Below are 23,803 nucleotides of genomic sequence, written 5' to 3'. Positions count from 1 at the left end.
ATAATATTTTGGCTCATCAGTGTACAGTGTTTATTACTGGCTCTACTGTGAGATCTATTTATAATGCTCCCTATTGTTCAAAGGTATACAAAACTATTAAACATTGTACACCCAATTGCTTATAAAAGTCATAGCACACCTCTCCTCAACAAGCCACACAATTGAACATCTCATTAATGGGTCTACAACAAATGGTGCAGGAGGAGTTACAGAGAGATCTTAAAATAGACTTGTGTTTTCTCTTCTTTGCTGAAGGAAGTTGTAATATTGAGTCATCAGTCACATGATATTTACAGGCTACATACCTACAAAGACCAAACAACATTTTTTGTTGGACATGAATATGATCTTTAGAAAACAGGTACAGGATGTGGGGGCTATAGGTGTGAGATCAAGAATAGTTGAAGCTTTCTAAAAATAACTTCTGCTTCTCTTGCTAGAGCTGGATATAACTACAGAAGCAACTACAGGATCACAGTGTAAGCATGAGAATATAAGGTGATGGATACTGTACGTATAGAGATGCATATGCCCTTGAACTTCAATCCTAATATTTCACATGTAAGTGTATGATATTTTCTTATTTCATGTTCACAAAATAATGTCACTAATTTGATATAATCTTTTATATGTCAGAATCAGTGTTACATAATAAAGCTGTGCAGAGCGGAAGTCAAATGTTGAGCTTCACATGAGCAGAAATGGAAAAAATACCCTTCAACCGCATGGCACACGCCTCACACCTCAAACACAAACATCCCACAGTAGTCGCACGCTCATGCAGAAGCTGTCTGTCCACCCAACAGATCAAACCATTTCTGAAGCAGGGATGTTTTGATGAACATTTTGCATTTATGTTTTCCAGATGTACAGATATGGTCTCAATTAGTTAAGTTAGTTAAAAGCTCAAATCTGCATGCTTGATGCACAAGAACCAATGAGGTTTGTTCTTCTTGCATGTCAAATCTTTTTTTAAGCTTGAAAACACACTTTCATTGTGTAACCAGTGGCTCGCGGTACCAAGTGTAATGTGCAGCCAGCGACACCAGTTATAAAACACTTGATTCTGCATTGTGTAACTTTGTGGGGTTAGACAGGGGACAGAAGGCGGCAGTTTCACTGTAGGCCTTATTCCCCTGATACAAGACAAAAATTAGCAGCCTCTTTGAGAGTGAATCACCCTTGTTTTCTCTCCCATTTAGTTACAATACAAAAGGGGAAAATCACATTATACAAGAAAATAGCATACCTGATACAAAACACAAACAAGCAGTCTCTTTGAGTGAATTGCACTTAATAAACATGATGTACACGGTAAGTAAAATAACATAATAGCAATATCAATAATAATAGCAATAATTACAATAAACTTCAGAAGTCAAAAGAAACCTACCTCTCCCATTCAGTTACAATGGAAAAGGGAAGAGGAGACAGAACAGGAAAAAGATTCCTGTTCCCTTTAAAGGAATAGTTCAACCAAAAATGAAAATTATCCCATAATTTACTCACCCTGAAGCCATGGTGTATATAACTTTCTTCTTACAGCCGAACACATTTGGATTTATATTAAATATCCTGGCTCTCCCAAACTTTATAATGGGAGTGAGTAGAGCTTTTAAAGCTCCAAAACTCGCATCCATCCATCATAAAAGTAATCCATATGGCTCCAGTGGGTTATTAAATGCTTTCTGAAGCGAAGCGATGGAATTTTGTAAGAAAAATATCCATATTTAAAACTTTATACACTATAATAAACTATAATTGCTTCCGGCAACGGCCGTACGCGAAAACTCGATTATGTTTAACTGAAAGAAGAAAGGCATATACACTAGGATGGCTTGAGAGCAAGTAAATTATGGGATAATTTTCATTTTTGGTGAACTATTCCTTTTAGAGTCGAACATAAAATTTTTCCAACGTGTCAAACACTGCTGATTTGGGATTTTCACATGGCGACAGGTGCATATACCACATGATCCCCCTCTTTAACTTTCTGTAAAAAAAACCACACAATATATATTACTTCTAAAATTAATAAATAAAAATGTGGCATTCTAAAAATTGATTGAGATTCAATGTGAAATTTATATATATATATATATGGATGTGTCTCCATACACATCCATCCATCATAAACGTGTACTCCACATGGCTCCAGGGGAGTTAATAAAGTTGTGAAGTGAAGCGATATGTTTGTGTAAAAATAAATCCATATTTAACAAGTTATGAAGTAAAATATCTAGCTTACACTAAGTCCTACATCTTCCCTATTCAACTTACAGAAAAAGCTTAATTGATGTGACACCAGTTCCGTTTTTTTGTAACTTGAATATGGAAGGTGGTCTGGTGGAAGCTAGATATTTTACTTCATAACTTGTGAAATATGGATATTTCTTTTACACAAACGCATCGCTTCGCATCAGAAAGACTTTATTAATCCCCCGGAGCTGTGGGGAGTACATGTTTATGATGGATGGATGTGGATGGAAGCACTTTCTTCAGCTCATACTTGTTAGAGCATCTATCTATCTTTCTAGAATAATTCCAAAATCTGATCTGATACATGATTTTCCCATAACAACATTCAGTCTGTACCAGATGTCTGTGTAAAAAGATGGAGAGTAAATGCTGCCATGGTGTTATAAAGCAGGCTATTGAACTTTCATTTCCTGAAGGCATTACTTTCCTGTTAGATGGTTTCATTTAGTGAGTGACACAATGATAAATAAATTCACTTACATAGTCAAATGAAAGGTAACTTAATAATTTTGTGTTGGGACTACCTGAATCATTTTTGTTAACGTAACTGAGCAGTGGATCTATAGTCCCCAGCATGCTTTGCATGAGACTGCAGATGTTGAAAATAAGCACTGTTTTATGTGTTTTTTACAGCAAAGGGACAGACTTGTTAGTGTTTAATGTTCAGTTATGATGGAGATTTGACAATGTTATGTTTTTGAGTTTTTCTTTTTCTTTTTGTGGTTGTCATTGTGTTGAAGAGTCTCTTCTTGGTCATTCAATGAAATTATGTTTAGTAAGCTATGTTTAGGGCTAGCAACTGACAACAGAAACTTGGTATTGTTCTAGTCTTGTTGAATTAATTGTGTGGAAATGTTTTCTTCAGTTTAATTAGTTTTTGAATGTATATCGTGTTTACTGACTACACAGATTTTACAGTTATTTAAAAGTGTTGATAGTTAAGTTTTCACATTGAATGATAATGTTATGGCTTTTATAATATCTGATATGATGCTGTTGTGTGTAACGTGTGATAGATCATATACAGACAAAAACACACAACAAAATCTCACTCACTGCTAAAATAATACAGAGAATAAAAGCAGAGATTAAACTATCTTACCCATTTGTGTGCATTTCCTTTGCAGAACATTGTGTCAGCATTAATTATTTCTACACCACAAGCCTGATCTGTTTAAATAATAATAATAATAGATTAAATAGCATGCATGAATTTGACATTATAGCAGAGTATGCAGTAATTATATTTAGAACAATATTCTTAACACATAATTTTCAATGAAACTCAACAAATGAAACATGTGAACACATTCACCAGCAGAAAGATGAATCTTTACACATGATTATGTTCATAAACTGGAGAAAGTTGCTTTATTATTGAAATAATGTAGAAAAGCATTTCTGTGTTTGCATTTACAGTGTTTTGATACAGATCATGGGTGGAGTCGACTAAAGAATGTGGTCCAGTGACATTATATGCAAACATACCGAAACCCAGTCACTGCACACATTATTTCGGTTTCTTCCATTAAAAAGAAACTAGAGGGCATAACTTACTAAAATTATGAGAATAAATGTAATTAAATGATAATTAGGGCTCTCAACTGATTAAAATATTTAGAGTATATTTTTATAATACTTGTTTAAAAGCTGTAGTTAACACTTGCCTTCTTGATCTTTTTTTCTTTGTTTTTTGCAGATGAAGAAGATCCCGACTGCAGCAACAATCAACAGAGATCCAGCGGCAGCAACAGAGATCAGCACTATCTGAGAGTCTGAGACTGGATGAAGTGAAGGACAGTGTGTTGTGATGATAAAGAGAGACAGTCAGTGAATAAGTGCATAAACACTAATATCAGCGCTGTCGTACCTGCACATGTGTGACAGAGTTGAGTGATGTCCAGATGTTGAGTCTGGTTGCTGATGGGATTGTTCAGCACACAGCTGTAGGTGTTTTTATCCTGATATTCCACCTCCAGAGGTAGAGAGAGACTGATGCTGAGATCAGACACACTGATGCTGGACAATAAACTGTTTCCTTTGTACCAGGAGAGAGTCACATGACTCACATCCATCACTTTACACACCAATGAACAATTTGTTGATGATGAAGAACATTGTGAAGAGTCTCTGCTGATGACAGGAACAGGCAGATGAGCTGAAAAACATGAGAGAACAGAGAGAAATCAACAATTAATCAACAATCATATTTTCAGCTCAGTGTGTTGAGTGATTGTTTAGTGTGTTGACGGTTAATGAGTGTGTCTGTGATCTCAAAATATAAATGATTAAACATTTCAATATAAATAGCTAAATAAAAAAGGGAATGTAGAGGGTTGGATTGGTGATCTCTACTCACCATAGACAGAAACATTGAATGTTTTTGATGACTGTTTAGCTGCAAGCATTTGTAGCTTATAAACTCCAGCATGTTCAGTTGTGATGTCTGTGACGGTCAGAGATCCAGTTTGATTGTCCAGCTTCAGTCTGTCTCTGAATCTCCCATCAAGATCATCAGATATGGAGAAGATTTGTTTCTTTCTTTTGATTTTAGCTATCAGTGAGTTTTCAGCTCCAAATTGCCATGCTATTAAGCCGTCGGGTATTTCATTAAGATCAGAGTTTAGAGTGACAGAATCTCCATCCGTCACTGACACTGACTGTATTTCATTTGTTTGGGCTCGAAGCGCACCTGAAGAACATGAAGAGAGACAGATTAAAGCTCTTGTTGATTTACAAAGCCTGAAATCAGGTGTAGATTGAATATTTTAAATATGAACTGAAGAACATCCAGAGATGCAAAAGCAAATGATTACATGATGATAATTACAGTTTGACAGTACAAGTTTAATTCTGCTGGATATATTCAATAGATTTTTTGAGAAATTGCTGGGAAGAATTTGCATTTGAAATCTTTGAAATTATGATACTGAAAAAAAAGTCTGATATTTGAAAGCGGTTCAATTGAGGCTTTGGATTACTGAGCCAGTGAAATTTATAGTCGCAATAGAAAGCCTGGAAATTTACATTCAAAATTCCAGTTAAACACAGAGACCTGGATTCACAGTATGTAAATCTCATGATATTGATCTGGTACATATAAAAGTAAGAAATAATGTGAACTGAACTGTAGTAGCAGCTTTAATACCCTGAAACTCAAAGAAATTAAACCATGAAAATGTTTTTTTTTTTTTAACTTACCCATCAAACTCCAGCAGCACAAACAAAATAAAAAAAACATCTGAAAAATGTTGTTCAGTTCTTCATCGAAACATTTAATCCGTTTGACAAGACTGTCTTGCTAAAACCCTTAACCTGCTTCTGTGACGTGTGAATCTTTTGACACTCCTACTTTACACACACATGCTCTGAATGTGTTTTGAATACATGCCATATCTACCTATCTATCTGAATGCCCATATGAACTCATAATGGTGGAAGATATTCTTCATTTTTTTCTATTAAAGGGATGAGGGGTGGGGGAGGGGGGAGATCTGCTTGGTTACAAACATTCTTCCAAATATCTTCCTTTGTGTTCAGCAGAACAAAGAAATTTATACAGGTTTGGAACAACTTGAGGGGGAGTAAATGATGACAGAATTTTCATTTTTAGGTGAACTATCCCTTTAAATACATGTTTGAAAGATATAGTTATGCTCAATACGTAAAAGTAGTGTTTGAAATTGAGCCTAACCCCTAGTGAATTAAAAATGTTTGTAGGCTATATAACAAAGTACAAAGTTAAAACTGTCTGCCATTTCACAGAACCAGTTTTACTGAAGTTCAGCTTTTGAGTCATACTGAAACCTCTGCGGTTGGTTTCGAAAATGTTGTTTGATCTGTTGGTGGACAAACTTGTTTTGTGAGAGAATGGGTATTTAGTACAGCTGGGACTATATTTTGATGCATCGCGATTCGTGGATTGTTTCTGAAATTTTTCAAATGCATCGCAAATCTATTCTGAGCTTAGTTTTACAGCAGATGGCGCTCTAGGCTATTTTTAACTGCTTAAATACCATAGACTGTAAAAAAAAATATGGACATAGTGTCCATGACGTCACCCGTAGATTTCTGAAGAGCATTTCTGAAGCAAAAATGAGTCCGTGTTACTGCACGTCACTCCCGGATAACCGAAAATGGGCAAAGAGGCGGGACATGGTTGAAACTGAGGTGCCTGGTTGCTGAAACCACGCCCACCGACACAAATTACAATATTATTGCAGCACGAAACATCTATGTCGTAAAAAAGACACCGTAGATTGACAGTAAACATTTAGAATTTTCTAATGATATAACTTGTTATCTTTATTAATATTTTAGATAGTATCTAAGACATTCAATGGCTTATACAATGTATTTAATACTTAGGAAAAGACAACTACTATATAATCTGCAAACACTGAAAGAAATACACAATTCCTGGTCTCTAGTTTTGTGTGTGTATCTAAATCATCAGTCCTGTTCTGTGAATCTGTATATTCTTACAGGTGAATCAGGAGGATTTGTTTCTCTAATCAGAATGATGCTAAAGAGAGGACTCCTGCCCATCAGATGAGACTATGACATACTACCAACAGGACATCCTCTAATCAGACTGAGGCTGCCAGTGAGATGCCAATATAACTTACAAATGTAATAGTTATATAATAGTTACTTTCATTGAAAGGGACAGTGGAGAGGCAATGAAAAATGAGAGAAAAGCTTCAGCTGAAACTCACAGCACAGACAGCAAAAAAGAAAAAACAAAACAAATGGTTGGATGGATGTGTGCAGGGCTTTCACTTTTGGCACATTCACACAGCAACAGAATACTGTTGTCGGTCATGTATTTGAGTCCTTAAAGGAATAGTTCACCAAAAAATGAAAATGATCGCATAATTTACTCACCCTCAAGCCATCCTAGGTGTATATGACTTTCTTCTTTCAGCCAGAGTTATATATAAAAAAAAATATTCCGACCTGTGAGTGATAACTGCCTGTCCTGATCATTGCCTATATCTTGACCACGACTCTGCCTGTCCCTTGCTGTTCCTGTTTGTTCCCATTTGACCCTACCTGTACGACCACGCTCACCTTTAATAAAGCTTTGCATATGGATCTCACCTCGTGTCCCGATTCGTTACACACGCAAACACACACACACAAACTTTTGAATGCTCAACCTGCAAAATGCAAGTTGAAAATAAATATGAATAATATATATATATTTGAGTATTTAAGAGAACAAGTTGCTATGCATACCCTGAAAGTTTTTGGAACCGAAAGTTGGGGTTATCTATTTACTTATCTGTAAATCTGAGTATGTCGCATAACCATCTTACTGGAAACCCCCCTGCTCGTCACAGTAAAGAGCATGTACACAAATATGTGTTTCTCAAACAAGTATTCAGGTACTCAACTGAGTCTGTACTGCTGAGACTGTGGGTGGTGTTACTGGTATCGTTGCCATTACTGGAAAATACTGATATTGTTAAATTGCTAATGTACCTAAGCCTTTTAACTATTTTAACCAGAAAGCTGCCTTTGGTCAACCATCTTCATCAAGAAAATAAAGAATGACTGAATATGAACAGAATGACTTATTATAGGTCCACAAGCTACGCCAGCACAAAAACAGCATTAACTAGCTTATTGATTTATTTTATAGTTGATGAAACACTTTACTGATATTATATGATGTTCCACATCTGTACCTGGATGCATAAATGATACGGCTGTGTTGAATGTTGTTACTCTGGTGTTAAGCTAGTGTTAATGAAGTGGAGATTTCTGACTCATTTGGAGAAAATGGCCTTACTTATAAAATAAACACTTAAGTGTATTTTGGATGTTGTCTTCCCACTAGTCTGAAAAAAAAAAAAAAAAAAAGCCAAATAGCCCAAAATGGACCAATGCATTTAAAAAAAAATCTTTTTGCCTGTAGTGTCTTGCCTTAAATCTTACACGGTTGAGGGTCCTGTGCTTCTGATTTTTGTTGTTATCTGAATGCTTTAAAAGCTTTTAAAACCATTTGAAATGACAAAATGTCGTATGTGTTGCTTTGGCAGTGCTCTTTAAATTCCTAATATTGTCTTGCCCTTTAAAGGAGTCTAGGGGAACTCATTTGGAGTATGGAGCCAGAATATTACATTAGACAGGCTGAAAACAGTTAAAATTGAATTTTACACTTTATGTATCACACAAAATTTAGTTCTGAGGTACATTTATAACAGTCATAATACTGCTACCTGTTACATGTGCACTCTGTTTTGGACTTGTGTTGTACCGTTTCCCGCCACTAGTTTGTCACCATAGTTACAGATCACCCTAATCATCACATCCAGCTGGTTTCAATCACACACATCATTTGCCTTTGTACTACCACAACTAAAACACAACATGGAGGATAGAAATGAGTGGACCGATCATTTTACCACATCACACTGAAATTTAAATTCAGAAGTAATTAACAGTAGATGCATAATAGAAAAACAATGAGAATCTGAAATGATCAGGCAAATTTTATTTAATGAGTAAACAGCTTATAGATTAAGTTGAAAAGTGTAGGCTAATAATAAACAAATATTACAATAGATTGTTGACATTTCTGAATATCAATATTAGAGTGAATATCCATGCCTGCAGGTTTTATCTCCCCATGCACAGATTATTATTTTTTTTTAACCTATATTTACCTTTAAAAAAATGTACCTATAGAACTGTACATACGAGTGCTTTGTAGATGCTTTTTGCTTTGGAGATGTTTTGTCTTTAACAGTAGACCCTTGTATCTGCTTCATTTAACCACTCACTGAACTCTAAAGGTCTTTCCTCATTTACAAACAGCAGATATTATATAGTTTTCCTATATGACTTTGGTAATCTGTTTTGATTCCTAATAAAGGTATAAGATCAGATTGCAGTTAAATATTTTTTAAATATATTTATTAAAAATATGAAGTAGCTTACATGGTTTCTGTATAGGGTTGATTTCAGCATAGTTTTTTTTCTGTAGAGGATTTTGTGTAATATGATGAATCACTTGCATGAATGTGTTATTTTGATTTGTTTCCACTAACTTACGTGTGCCTGTTCAACTTCCTACTGATTTTCCTTTAGCAAATGTGAAATGTTAGTGATAAGTCATTGATTTAATGAGCCAAAACATTATGACCACCTGCCTAATATGCTGTTGGTCCTCCGTGGAACTGATTGTTTGCTTACTATCTTCCCAGACCTTAATACGTGGCCTTGTTAGGAGATGATCAACGATATTTGCTTCACCTGTGATTTGTCAATATGTTTTAGCTCATCAGTGTACAGCGTTTATTATTGGCTCTACTGTGAGATTTATTTATAATGTTCCCTATGGTTCAAAGGTAGAGCTATTAAACATTGTACGCCCAATTGCTTATAAAAGTCACAGCACACCTCTCCTTAACAAGCCACACAACTGAACACCTCATTCATGGGTCTACAACAAATGGCGCGGGATGAGTTACATGCCAAAGTATGTATGGACAAAGAAGCATTCGAGATGATAATAATGGTGATGCTTTGCTTCACAAGCACAACCAATAAAAAATAAGTAAATGTAAATAAGCTGGGAAGTCGGCATAATTTTGAGGATGAAAGGGTCTGTCTGGATCATTTAATTGGATCATGTAAATGCAGTAAAAATATGGAAAGCTGTTGCTTGTGTGAACAGCAGTTGCGGTACATTTACCATAAAAATCAATCTGGTATTTTAATAGTACTTAACTGGGTTTAATGTGAGAAATTAAATGGCCAGTTAACCCCTGCTATTAGATACACCATTATGCGGGCAAAAGGCTTCTTTGTACATGGACATGGGGGAAGGAGATCTTAAAATAGACTTGTGTTTTCCCTTGTTTGCTGAAGGAAGTTGTAATATTGAGTCATCAGTCACATGATATTTACAGCTCTGTATCAGGTTACATACCTACAAAGACCAAACAACATATTTTGTTGGATATGATCTTTATAAAACAGGTACAGGATGTGGGGGCTATAGGTGTGAGATCAAGAATAGTTGAAGCTTTCTAAAAATAACTTCTGCTTCTCTTGCTAGAGCTGGATATAACTACAGAAGCAACTATAGGATCACAGTGTAAGCATGAGAATATAAGGTGATGGATACTGTACGTATAGAGATGCATATGCCCTTGAACTTCAATCCTAATATAAGTATGATATTTTATTTCATGTTCACACTGTAAGATCTCAAAATAATGTTACTGTCTAATTTGACAGAATCTTTTATCTGTCAGAATCAGTTAAATAGTAAAGCTGTGCAGAGCAGAAGTCAAATGTTGAGCTTCATATGAGCAGAAATGGAAAAAATACCCTTCAACCGCATGATGCACTCTATTCACACCTCAAACACAAACATCTCACAGCAGTCACGCTCATGCAGAAGCTGTCTGTCCACCAACACGGATCAAATCATTTCTGTACAAAATGAAGCACTTACGGGTTTGGATTGACATGAGGGTGAGTATCCCTTTAAAGGAATAGTTCAACCAAAAATGAAAATTTTCCCATAATTTACTCACCCTCAAGCCATCCTTGGTGTATATAACTTTCTTCTTTCAGCCAGATGGAATCAGAGTTATATTTAAAAAAAACATTCTGGCTCTTTGTAATGGCATTGAATAGCCCAAAAGTGGATCCATTCATCATAAAAGTAATCCACACGACTCCAGTGGGTTAATAAAGGCCTTCTGAAGCAAAGTGATGTTTTTTTTAAGAAAAATATCCAGATTTAAAACTTTATAAACTATAATCACTGGCTTCCGGCAACAGAATTTGTGATCCTCTCATGGCGACAGGTGCATACACCACACGATCCCCCTCTTTAACTTTCTGTAAAAAACATCACACAAGACATAATGCTAATAAAATTGTTATATTAAAAATGTGGCAAAAAAAAAAAAAATCAGATCTAAGCAATAAATCAGAACTGAGCACTAGGTTCTGCAGTGTGAACATAGCCTTAGTTTCTTGTTAGATGGTTTAATTTAGTGAGTTTCTGCGAAAATAAACACTGTTCACTGCTCAAAACAAACACAATCTTCACTTAATTCACTTAAATTGTAAAATGGAAGTTAACTTAATAATTTTGTATTGGAACTACATGAATATTTGTTGTTAACATAGCAGTGGATCTGTACTTCCCAGCATGTTTTGCATGGGACTGCAAAGTAAGTGTTATTGAATGTGTGTTTTTTTTTTTTTTTTTTTTTTACAGCAAAGGGACAGACTTGTTAGTGTTTAATGTTCAGATATAATGGAGATTTGAGTTTTTATTTTTTTATATGGTTGTATGTTTATTATGCTAATATGTGATAGGACTAGCAACTGACAACACAAATTTGGTCTTGTTATAGTATTGTTGAATTAATTGTGTAGAAATGTTTTCTTTTGTTTATTTTTTATGAATATCATGTTTACTGACTAAAGAGATTTTACAGTTATTTAAAAGTGTTGATAGTGAAGTTTTCACATTGAATGATAATGTTATGGCTTTTTATAATATCTGATATGATGCTGTTGTGTGTAACGTGTGATAGATCATATACAGACAAAAACACACAACAAAATCTCACTCACTGCTAAAATAATACAGAGACTAAAAACAGAAATTAAACTATCTTACCCATTTGTGTGCATTTCCTTTGCAGAACATTGTCTCAGCATATGTTATTTCTACATCACAAGCCTGATCTGTTGAAATAATAATAGATTAAATAGCATGCATGAATTTAACATTATAGAAGAGTATGCAGTAATTATATTTAGAACAATATTCTTAACACATAATTTTCAATGAAACTCAACAAATGAAACGTGAACACATTCACCAGCAGAAAGCTGAATCTTTACACATGATTATGTTCATAAACCAGAGAAAGTTATTTTATTATCGAAATAATGTAGAAAAGCATTTCTGTGTTTGCATTTTTGATGCAGTTTGTGAGTGAGAGACGAGTAAAGAATGTGGTCCAGTGACATTATATGCAAACATACTGAAACCCAGTCACTGCACACATTATTCCTGTTTCTTCCATTAAATAGAAACGAGAGGGCATTAATTACTAAAATTATGAGAATAAATGTGATTAAATTATAATTAGGGTTATATTAGGTAACACTTGCCTTCTTGACCTGTTTTTCTTTGTTTTTTGCAGACGAAGAAGATCCCGACTGCAGCAACAATCAACAGAGATCCAGCGGCAGCAACAGAGATCAGCACTATCAGAGAGACTGAGACTGGATGAAGTGAAGGACAGTGTGTTGTGATAATAAAAAGAGACAGTCAGTGAATAAGTGCATAAACACTAATATCAGCGCTGTCGTACCTGCACATGTGTGACAGAGTTGAGTGATGTCCAGATGTTGAGTCTGGTTGCTGATGGGATTGTTCAGCACACAGCTGTAGGTGTTTTTATCCTGATATTCCACCTCCAGAGGTAGAGAGAGACTGATGCTGAGATCAGACACACTGATGCTGGACAATAAACTGTTTCCTTTGTACCAGGAGAGAGTCACATGACTCACATTCACAGCTGAACACACCAATGAACATGATGATGAAGAACATTGTGAAGAGTTACTGCTGATGACAGGAACAGGCAGACGAGCTGAAAAACATGAGAGAATCTGGATAAATCTAATCAACAATCATATTTTCAGATCAGTGTGTTGACGGTTAATGAGTGTGTCTGTGATCTCAAAATATAAATGATTAAACTTTTGAATATAAATAGTTAAATAAAAAAGGGAATGTAGAGGGTTGGATTGGTGATCTCTACTCACCATAGACAGAAACATTGAATGTTTTTGATGACTGTTTAGCTGCAAGCATTTGTAGCTTATAAACTCCAGCATGTTCAGTTGTGATGTCTGTGACGGTCAGAGATCCAGTTTGATTGTCCAGCTTCAGTCTGTCTCTGAATCTCTCATCAGTATCGTTATATGTGGAGAAGGTTTGTTTCTTTCTTTTGATTTTAGCTATCAGAGAGTTTTCAGCTCCAAACTGCCATGTTATGGAGCCGTCGGGTATTTCATTAAGATTAGAGTTTAGAGTGACAGAATCTCCCTCCGTCACTGACACTGACTGTATTTCATTTGTTTTAGCACCAAACACACCTAAAGAAGAGAAGAGAGACAGATTAAGGCTTAAGTTGGTTTACAAAGCCTGAAATCTGGTGTAGATTGAGTTGTTTAAATATGAACTGAAGCACATAGAGAGACACAAAAGCAAATAAATACATGATGATAATTACAGTTTGACAGTACAAGTTTAATTCTGCTGGATATATTCAATAGATTTTTTGAGAAATTGCTGGGAAGTATGTGCATTTGTAATCTTTGAAATTACAATACTGAAAATCACAAAAAACACCTGATATTTGAAAGCGGTTCAATTGAGGTTTTGGATTTCTGAGCGAGAGAAATTTATAGTCACAATAGAAGGCCTGGAAATTTACACTTATTTCCACTGGTACATATAAAAGTAGGAAATAATGTAATCTGAACTGTAGTAGCAGCATTACACTGAAACAAAGAAATTAAACCATACATTTTTTTTTTTTAACTTACCCATCAGACTGCAGCAGCACAAACAAAATAAAAAAAACATCTGAAAAATGTTGTTCAGTTCTTCATCGAAACATTTGATCCGTTTGATAAGACTGTCTTGCTAAAACCCTCAACCTACTTCTTTGGTGGGTGAATCTTTTGACCCTCCTACTTTACACACACATGCTCTGAACATGTTTTGAACACACACACACACACACACACACACACACACACACATACATACATATATAGAATGCCCATATGAACTCATAAAGGTGGAAGACATTCTTCATTTTTTTTCTATTAACTCATTTTTTTTTGAAAGATTTAGTTTTGTTGTATATGTAAAAGTAGAAGAATAGTATTTGAAATTGAGCCTAACCCCTAGTGATTTAAAAATGTTTGTATATATTCAGTTTATTCAATTCAAAATTCAAAAAGTACAAAGTGCTTAAAAACCAACTGCCATCTCACAGTATCAGTTTTACTGAAGTTCTGATTTGAGTCTGAAACCTCTGCGGTCTTTTTTTTCAGAAATGTTGTGTGATCTGTTGGTGGACAATCTTGTTTGTGAGAGACAATGAGTATTTATAGCATGTGTGTTTGTAGGTAAAGGGCCTCTTCCTGCTTCTGTGCACAGCTCAGACTCTTTAATCTACAGAAACATTGAACAAAGATGAGGAACTATCATTGACAAAGACAAGTAGGTATCGCTTCTGCCCGGAAACCTCTCAGTGGGAGGGGCTTGTGCTCCAAGTGGGAGGGACTACAGCAGCCGCAAGTAGGCGGAAACCTTCAAACGGTTAACTACGTAGATGCGGTGATAGAAAGACATGACAAATTAGTAGCGACTCTAAAGGGAAAAAAAATATGAAAACTTCATGTCAAGACTTTTTTTTGGTGTAGTTTAGTTTTGGTGTAGTTTAGTTTTGGTGTAATTTCACACGTTTGTCACGTTCTTTACAGGTCCAACTGGAAACAAAGCCGCCATGATGCAAAACCCCCTCATTGAAGAAGAAAGCTGTTGTGTTTACAACTGTGACGATGAGCGCTTATCAGAATCAAATAGATGCTGGATTTTCAAAAGTATGTGAAGTGACTCTTAAAAAAACACCCAAGAGTTTTGCTTGAGACACATAGTCGAAACAAAAAGAGATAGTTTAACTTGTTAGATTCCCCTAAACATGATGCAGAACAAACAAACAGTTTGATTGCTTTACATGTCAGTGTACATGTGGTTCTTGGCCAATGAAAGCTGCTATGGAGTCCAGACCTTCTGCCGTCAGTCTGAAGGTCTGGCTATGCGAGACTAATCTGAATGAGGCTTCAGATCTGGGTTTTTTGTTTTTAAAGTGTGAACAGCGCAAGCCACACAAAATCCGATCATTTGTATTCTGATTTGGGCCACACTTCCATATGTGGTCCTAAATCTGATACAGGTCTGATGTTTTGCAATGCAACCTTAGTCTGAACAGTCAAATCGGAATTCATGCAACTTCTACGTCACTCTAGATCGACATTCGTCACAATTCTGTGCTGATGGGAGTTACTGGGTGAATTCCAAAAAGTGTTTTTGTGCCCTTGAAAGGCACTTCAGGAAGGGGATGTCATTTGTAGGGGCGTTCCAAACAAAAGTGAACAACTGAATCCCTTCATGAAGGGTCCTTCCACAAGGCTTTTAGGGAAGGGTACATGTCATTTTCTGTTATCATATGAACTTGGGTTAAGAGTTCTCGCATTGCATTTTAAGGAGTTTGACTTATATATGTAGCCAATATACTATAACTCCAATATATATATATATATATATATATATATATATATATATTTATATATTCCTCTTGTACACCAAAGGACTAGCATTGAGAAATGTTTTTAATACTGTTTATATAGGCATTTTAAAGTATTTATTGGCTGTATTTATTTTGTTAAACAACAAGCAGAGCAGAAGAAATAATACGTAATTAGCTAATGTTTAATTTTTTTTCTTTTTTTGCTTTTTACGATAATCCAAAAGCCTATGGAAAAATCCTATTGGGTTTTTGTCAAGGGAACCAGTGTGATAACTGCCGGTTGGCCTACAAAGTGACGTCATAGTTCCACCACTCTATTCACATAAGTGCCTTATCTTCTTCTATTGGATTGCGTCTGGGCTGAATTACAGTCTTGCGCTACAGCGCCACACTGGGCAAACCACATTATTGCAGATCCTTACATTAGGTCATTTGAGATCAAATGTCTATTCGACAACAAAAATATTTAACTATTCAGCGCTACAATGTATTGTTTGTGCACATTTCAGCAATGAAGACAATAATGACAAGTAACAAATGTCTGAAAATTATAATAAATGTATTCACACATATTTGACTGGAAACTGTGCTGCAGCATTTCTTATTATGTACATTACAACATACTTACTTTCACGTGCTAAACATTAGAAAAACAATACTGAGTCAAAGTTTTATTAGTAAAAATACTACGCTGTATTTTAACATTCAAGAGTCTAGCAAAGTGACAAAAAAGTCGCAATAAAAAGAAGTTAAACATCCAAGATTTTTTGTATAAAAATAATAATAATAAAAAAAGCAGGAGAATGAAACGAGTCAAATGAGGCAGCAATAAAATTACAACAAATTCACAATGAAATATAAGTGATGACCACATTTACCACAGTCTGGGGTTTCAATAAACAAACTGGACATTTGCAATAACATTTTATTTTCTATGATTTTATTCAGAGCTCTGATCCAAAACAGCATTGACAAATGATTCAAGCTAAAGTTTCTCTAACAAACAACTGAGGCCACAACATAAACTGAAACAGGCAAACAAATGTCTTTTTTCAGTTAATTTACAGGAGCACAAGTGAAAGCACAACTTCAGGGGTGAGCAAAGGCCAAAACGACAAACAAACACCAAAATATCTCCTAACAGGAACAACTAAATTCATTATCAAAAGAAAAGAAATACAATAAATGACCCTATCTAATGAAAAACAAGAGAAAACAGTATTTTATTAACAGAAATGGGAACCACCCCCTACAGCTTCCAAACGTGGAAAAGATATTTAAAAATAAATTTATAAATTTAATTTTTTTTTTTATAAATAAATAAAATTAAATTAAAATGAGGTGTACACATGGGCTAAAGACTGATCTAGTTTTAAGATCTAGCTATATTATTGTACTTAGTTCATGATCACAGCCATGTTGCATACATCCAGCAGGTGTCAGTATAAGGAGAATTGGATAAAAAAAAATAAATAAAAAATGCTTGGTGTATCATTAAGTTTGCTGGCTATGCTTATTTGTTAAATGTATATATTGTTAACAATGAGCTCTTAAAAAGTGTGTGTTTTTTTTTTGTGCACATTGATATTGTACAACAGTAAAATAAAAGAAGAACCAATGGAATAATATCTCAATGCTTTTTAACACCGTTTTCACAGACAAGGCTTAAGATAGTCCCAGACTAAAATGCATGTTTGAGCTGTTTTAACTGAAAGCAACTTGCACTGACATATCTTAAAATATGTCACTGCAATTGTTTTGTCTCAAGATGCACATCAGTAATGTTTTTTTCTAGGGCACGTTTATAAAAGATGCTTCAACGTCCTAATTGAACTAAGGCCTAATCCTGGCTTAGTCCAAGTCCTGTCTGTGAAACCGGGCCTATGAAAGTGAATCTTTTTGTGTCTGCCTCTTTTTGTTTTAAATCCACTTGACTGGCTGGGTTTGTGGGGAACAGCAAACATTTGTCTATTTAACTTGTATTTCTCTCACTGTTCTCTGCTAGATTTTCTCTGCTTTAATCTGAATTAAGGTCCGTTCACACCAAGAACGATAACTACAACTGCTCTTTGGTTTTCCTGCAGATTTCAGCTCTAACCCTAATCAAACACACCTGAAGCAGCGAATCAAGGTGTTCAGTGTTACTTGAAAATGACAAGCAGATGTGTTGGAGCAGTTAAGGCTGGTCACACACTTGAAGATTTTAAAGGCCCACTGAATTGCCATGGAATGCGCAGCATTATTCAATGTGTTAATTCAACTGAAAAAGGAAGACAGGGCGATATATCGAACAACTCGGCCCCTTTTTTTTTTAAATAGCCAATAACCTTTTCTCCTCCTAATGTCCTCTATATCACATTAAAATACAGCCTTCTGTGCAGAATTCAAATGGGTCTGATACCTTTTGTGGTCTGTGCCGACTCTTGCATATATGATCCACTCTGTGCTCTCGTATCTCTGGACCGGAGCAGACTGTGCTCTCGCTGCAGCGGTTCATATGACACTAACACGAAAACGACTTCATTCGCGTCAATGGAAAGCATATTTACACTGTCTGAATCATTCCCTATTCTCTATATAGTGCACTATGTGCCATTCACCATGTAGACACTAGTAAATGTGTGAACAAATGACCGATTTCAGCCGCAGTTTCAGTGTCTGTTTATAGTGTAGGAGGGGGCGGGACTCCAGATTCTGAAGAGCATTTGATTGGACAGAAGATTTGATGAGAAGCTGAAGTCCCCAGTGATGTCATGAAAATCCACGATCTATTTTAGTGGAAGAGAGAGACTGTAAGATTTGAGTGCTTATATCTCCTAAATGCGAACTTTGTCATTGTTTTGGAAGAAACACCAGCTTATTCGTAACCTTAAGGCTAACATATTCATACTAAAAGCTAAAAACTAAAATTTTGATTTCAAGGGGACTTTAAGGCCGATTTTGAGCCAGTGCCTGACCTCACAAATGAGCTTCTAGAAGAATGGTCAAAAATTTTCATTAACACGCTCCTAAACCTTGTGGAAAGCCTTCCCAGAAGAGTTGTTGCAGTTATAGCAAAGGGTGGGCCAACTCCATGTTAAACCCTACAGAATAAGAATGAGATGTCATTAAAGTTCATGTGCACGTAAAGGCAGGCGTCCTAAAACTTTTGGCAATATAGTGTATTTGCTAATTAGGCATATTATCAAAAAGTATTTTTTTTCTACTAAAACAAAAAAAAAAACCAAAAAAAAAAACAAGTGGTTTGTATTATTTGTTGGATCAGCTTTACCCCATCACCTGTGTTATGTTCATTGATTCGATCATCTTCAGGTGGCGGTTACAGAACTGGAGCAGGAGCGGATATCTTGAGCAGTTTGTGACTTTACCACTATCAAGGGAACTTGAGGTGAGATTTAGATCTGATTATGATCTTGATCTCACACTCTAAATTTTGACCTTTATGTTTTACCTATAAACAGAAGCCCAGTTATGCTCAAGATTGTTAGCAGCAGTTAGTTTTCCCTCAAAACTGATGAAAACAAAATATATGATTAAAGAATTAGTTCACCCAAAAATGAAATTCCTGTCATTAATTACTCACCCTCATGTCGTTCCACACCCGTGAGACCTTCATTCATCTTTGGAACACAAATGAAGATATTTTTGATGAAATCCGAGGGTATCTGATCCACACATTGGCACTAATGTTATTGCAATAATGAGCCGCCATTCAGACGTAAACAAGGAAGCCTGCACCGAGTTCAAATTGTTGAATAAAGTTGTTATTTTTGTTTTGTTTTTGTGCACAAAGTATTCTCATCGCTTCATAACATTAAGGTTGAACCACTGTAGTCAAATGGACTATTTTAACAATGTTTTTAACTACCTTTCTGGACATCAAAAGGTGCAATAACGTTGCTGCCTATTTGTGGATCAGATACCCTCGGATTTCATCAAAAATATCTTAATTTGTGTTCTGAAGATGACTGAAGGTCTTACAAGTGTGGAACGACATGAGGGTGAGTAATTAATGACAGGAATTTCATTTTTCGGTGAACTAACCCTTTAACAACCATCAAACATGCAGTAAATCATAAACTGTAAGTCATACATTGCATTTATTCTTAAAATGACCCAGACACTGGCAGAAAAAAAACAGTACATGACCTTTATAAGAAAAAAACGTATCAAAATTAGTTCTGCTTATAACCTGATGCAAAACTAATGAAATGAGATCCAGGCAGTCCAGCAATGATTATGTCAGGGATCAAATTTGAATTAGGAATAATAAATGTAGTAAGTAAAAATGTAAAATTCTAGAGTAAAATAAGAGCAACGACTATATATATGCAGGAAACTTACACCCCCTTAAACGTATGTTTTGGTCTAATAAGAAAAGATCAAATAGACTTATCCATTATGTCATAGTTGGTGTAATGGCTAGGTCAGAGTGACTGGTCAAACGTCAAAGATAAATGAGATTAGATACAGAAGGTGTTGTTTTGAGAATATTGCAGATCTTGCATTATCTCATGTCTGCAGAAATGGAAATATGTTGATACAAAGGTACATCACCTAATTAATTCCAATGGAAAATACACCCACTCAATCTTACAGCACAGAAGAGACACCAAAAGATCTTACATTTGGAAATATTCAAACATATCAGAGCATATAGTAGGAAATATATAAATGATTAAGAAAATCAATAACATGTGAAAGAATAATAATATAAAAAAGAATAATTAACATAAGAAATAATATTAATAAAGATGTTATCATAAACATTGACCATTTTGGATACACTAAACTCTTACCATGGCTGGAAATAACTACTGAAACTACACTCTCAGAAATAAAGGGCTGAAGGTACCACCCCAGTGAGAGCTTGTACCTTTTTACTCTGAGAGTGTAGTTTCAGTAGTTATTTCCAGCTCTAGCAACAGTGTAGCACTGCTTAACTGCAGGATCGCAGCATGAGTACATAAGATCATCATGTATATGCACACAAATATGATATTTTCGTTGTTCACAGCAGTATCACTGTTTGATTTGAGAATGAGTTTAGTGTTTTTTAGTAAAGCGGCTTCTCTGTAGAGCAGAAGTCAATGGTTTCATGCGAGCAGGAATGGAAAAAGCTTTTCAACTTGCTATCACACAGTCTGACACCTCAGACACACTATTCACACCTCAGAGATGCATGCTCAAACACAAACCTCCAGAGGAGATGCATTCTCATGCACAAGCTGTTTGTCTACCCAACAGATCAAACCACATCTCTGTACTGATGTGAATAAATGAATAAATAAGACCACAGCAGGGTTCACTTTGACCCCTTTTAATGAGTAGCTTGCAGTTTTGCACTATTGACTTTAAGAGTAAAACATGAAAATGTTCCAATGGGCCACACGATTTACATCATTTGTTTAAAGTCCTTGTAGTACAATTAAGGTAAATTCCTTTGCAGTTTTTAGGAGACCATTTGATTTAATCCATTGCTAATTATCAGACTTTAAACCCCTAGGATAATCCAACTCTCTGTCTGCTGTGATTTCCTGATGCAACGTGGCGATTCTCACAATCCCAAAACTCAACCATAGACTCAGAGTCTGAGGTCATTGCAGGAGGTTTCTACTGAAAATGATCACACAATCTAAGTATTGTACTTATAGAAACATTGAAGTTTGATCATCTTCTCATTTTGATTGGTGCATATTCCACACAATCCTCCTCTTCAACTTTCTGTAAAAAAAAATGCATAACACAAGATATAAAAATAGGCATCCCAGGTTATAATATAAGAAACTAAGCTTTTAAAAACATCTGATGGTACTGTGAGATTTATGTGATGCTCTGAATTATAACATAAAATGTCGAAATTGTGAATTAAAAATTCAGTTATGACATACAAAGTCAAAATTAGTGTCATGATTTCGACATTTTAAATCATAATTTTAGATTTTTAATCTCATAATTTAAATTTTGTATGTGATCATTTCAAATTTAAGTCATAATTTCGACTTTTTAAATCATAATTTTAGATATTTTTTCTCATAATTTTAATTTAGTATGTCATAATTTCGACTTTTTGTTATAATTATGATTTACCAGAGCATGATTCTTTTTCTTATGTGGTGGAGATGGACTTCCATATACAGACAAAAACACACTGATCTACATATGACTCTCTGCTGAAATTATACAAATACTCAACAAATGAACATTAAATTGTCTCACCGTATTCTGTGTTTCTCTTTTGTAGAATGTCGTCTCAGCGTAAGCGATCTCGTCTTCACAAGTCTCAACTGTTTCAACAATAATAGATGCATTAAAAAATTCAATCTTAACTAGATCAGGTCACAACATGTTATTACTAGGGCTTTCAAAGTTAACACTGCAGATATTAAAAATGACATTAACTAATTTGCCATTAGGCCTATAACCTTTTACACACACAAAATTTCCAAAAAAGAGTTATCAATAAGTTTAAAGAGACACATAAATTTACACATAAATCAAACCAAAATGGGATGTTTAACAAAAGTAAAGTATTTTACATTCTTTGTATTTAATCAGCATCAAAGTTTAACAAGCACAACAAAAGTCATCATTCATATAGATTTTAATTTGAGCACCAGCTGCATCTCTACACAAGTAAAATTATGTCCATAATGGAGAAAGCTTGTTCATTTTTATTTTTTTTTTTTAAAATTCTGTTTTTGCATTTGCAGTGTTGATGCAGTTTGAGAAACGCAGATTCTGTTTTTGAGGGAGACGACTAAAGAGCGACGTTCAGTGTCATTATTTACAAAGACGTGTATTCTGAAATGAGTGAAATCTACAGAAATAGTCAAAGCACGTAACTACACATAATGATTTAGTTTCATATAAAGGATGTTAACTACAAAGTTATGAAAATAATTTTAATTAAATTATAAAATAGGGTTATCAGTTGACTAAAGTATTTAGAGCATATTTTAGTATTAAATAAGTAGCCTATTATTTGTTATATTACTTGTTGTAATGTTGAGAATGTAATACTTGCCTTCTTTGTCAATTTTTTTACATTTCCTGCAGATGCAGAAGATCCCAAATCCAGCTACAATCAACAGAGATCCAGCAGAGATCAGCACTATCAGAGACACTGAGACTGGATGAACTAAAGGAGAGGAAAAGAGAGACAGTCATTAAAGTAAGTCAATGAATCAGTTTGATCTACAACAGAAGACAGAGATCAGTTCAGTAAATAATCACATTATATCAGCGCTGTCGTACCTGCGCATGTGTGACAGAGTTGAGTGATATCCAGATGTTGAGTCTGGTTGCTGATGGGATTGTTCAGCACACAGCTGTAGGTGTTTTTATCCTGATATTCCACCTCCAGAGGTAGAGAGAGACTGATGCTGAGATCAGACACACTGATGCTGGACAATAAACTGTTTCCTTTGTACCAGGAGAGAGTCACATGACTCACATTCACAGCTGAACACAACAATGAACAATTTGATGATGATGATGAAGAACATTGTGAAGAGTTACTGCTGATGACAGGAACAGGCAGACGAGCTGAAAGACATCAGAGAATAAGAGAAATATGAACAAAACAATCAGCCTTGTAAATTGTAGTGAATCAGTGTAATAACTTTTGTGTTGAGTGAATGTTTAGTGTGTCGACATTCACTGAATGTCATCTCTAACTACAAAATGATTAAACATTTGAATATGTAAATAGAATATGTGAACGTTTAGACAAAATGACATATCTACTCACCATGAACAGAAACACTAAATGATTTTGATGATGATTTTGCCCCAATATTCTGTAGTTCATTGAGTTCACCAAATATTATCTCTAGTTTATAAACTCCAGCATGTTCAGTTCTGGTGTTTGTGATGGTCAGAGATCCAGTTTGATCGTCCAGCTTCAGTCTGTCTCTGAATCTCCCATCAGTAACAGCAGATGTGTTGAATGTTTGCTTCTTTTTTTTAATTTTAGCTATGAGAGAGTTTTCAACTCCAAACGTCCACAGTATGTCTTCGACTTCATGTATTTCAGTACGATCAGTGTATAAAGTGACAGAATCTCCCTCCATCACTGACACTGAATCACCAAACACACCTGATGAACAAACACATTTTACACTGATTAATGTTTCTGATGGTTTACAAAGCCAGAAATCAGC

General features: G+C 35.1%; 2 protein-coding genes and 1 long non-coding RNA gene across 3 annotated transcripts in view; 1 reads left to right on the top strand and 2 right to left on the bottom strand.

The window, feature by feature from the left end:
* The window catches only part of LOC127519786 (carcinoembryonic antigen-related cell adhesion molecule 1-like), a 265,873-nt gene that overhangs the window by 78,682 nt on the left and 163,388 nt on the right, over positions 1 to 23,803 (top strand). The window lies entirely within an intron of this gene.
* LOC127520215 (SLAM family member 5-like) lies at positions 1,278 to 18,914 on the bottom strand. Its single transcript, XM_051908158.1, has 6 exons — positions 18,910 to 18,914; positions 13,078 to 13,439; positions 12,621 to 12,902; positions 3,927 to 4,040; positions 3,362 to 3,429; positions 1,278 to 1,993 (listed from the first exon to the last, which is right to left on the bottom strand). Exons 1-6 carry the CDS (start codon positions 18,912 to 18,914, stop codon positions 1,946 to 1,948), a joined length of 879 nt encoding a protein of 292 aa, XP_051764118.1. The 3' UTR covers positions 1,278 to 1,945.
* On the bottom strand, positions 19,720 to 21,927 carry LOC127519923 (uncharacterized). The gene is made up of 2 exons (XR_007931977.1): positions 21,858 to 21,927; positions 19,720 to 21,362 (listed from the first exon to the last, which is right to left on the bottom strand). It is a non-coding gene; the product is annotated as an uncharacterized LOC127519923 (long non-coding RNA).

Source organism: Ctenopharyngodon idella, chromosome 10 (genome assembly GCF_019924925.1).
Source record: "Ctenopharyngodon idella isolate HZGC_01 chromosome 10, HZGC01, whole genome shotgun sequence".
In the NCBI taxonomy this organism is placed as follows: Eukaryota; Metazoa; Chordata; class Actinopteri; order Cypriniformes; family Xenocyprididae; genus Ctenopharyngodon; species Ctenopharyngodon idella.
The sequence above is the reverse complement of the archived record's forward strand: the minus strand, read 5'-3'. Positions and strand labels throughout refer to the sequence as shown.

Excerpts from the sequence above, each read along its gene's own strand:
- LOC127520215 (XM_051908158.1), bottom strand. Across the intron at positions 12,903-13,077 it reads ATTCAATGTTTCTGTCTATG|CTCGTCTGCCTGTTCCTGTC; the intron begins GTGAGTAGAGAT and ends CATGTTTTTCAG. Across the intron at positions 1,994-3,361 it reads AAGGAAATGCACACAAATGG|AAAGTTAAAGAGGGGGATCA; the intron begins GTAAGATAGTTT and ends TTTTTTTTACAG.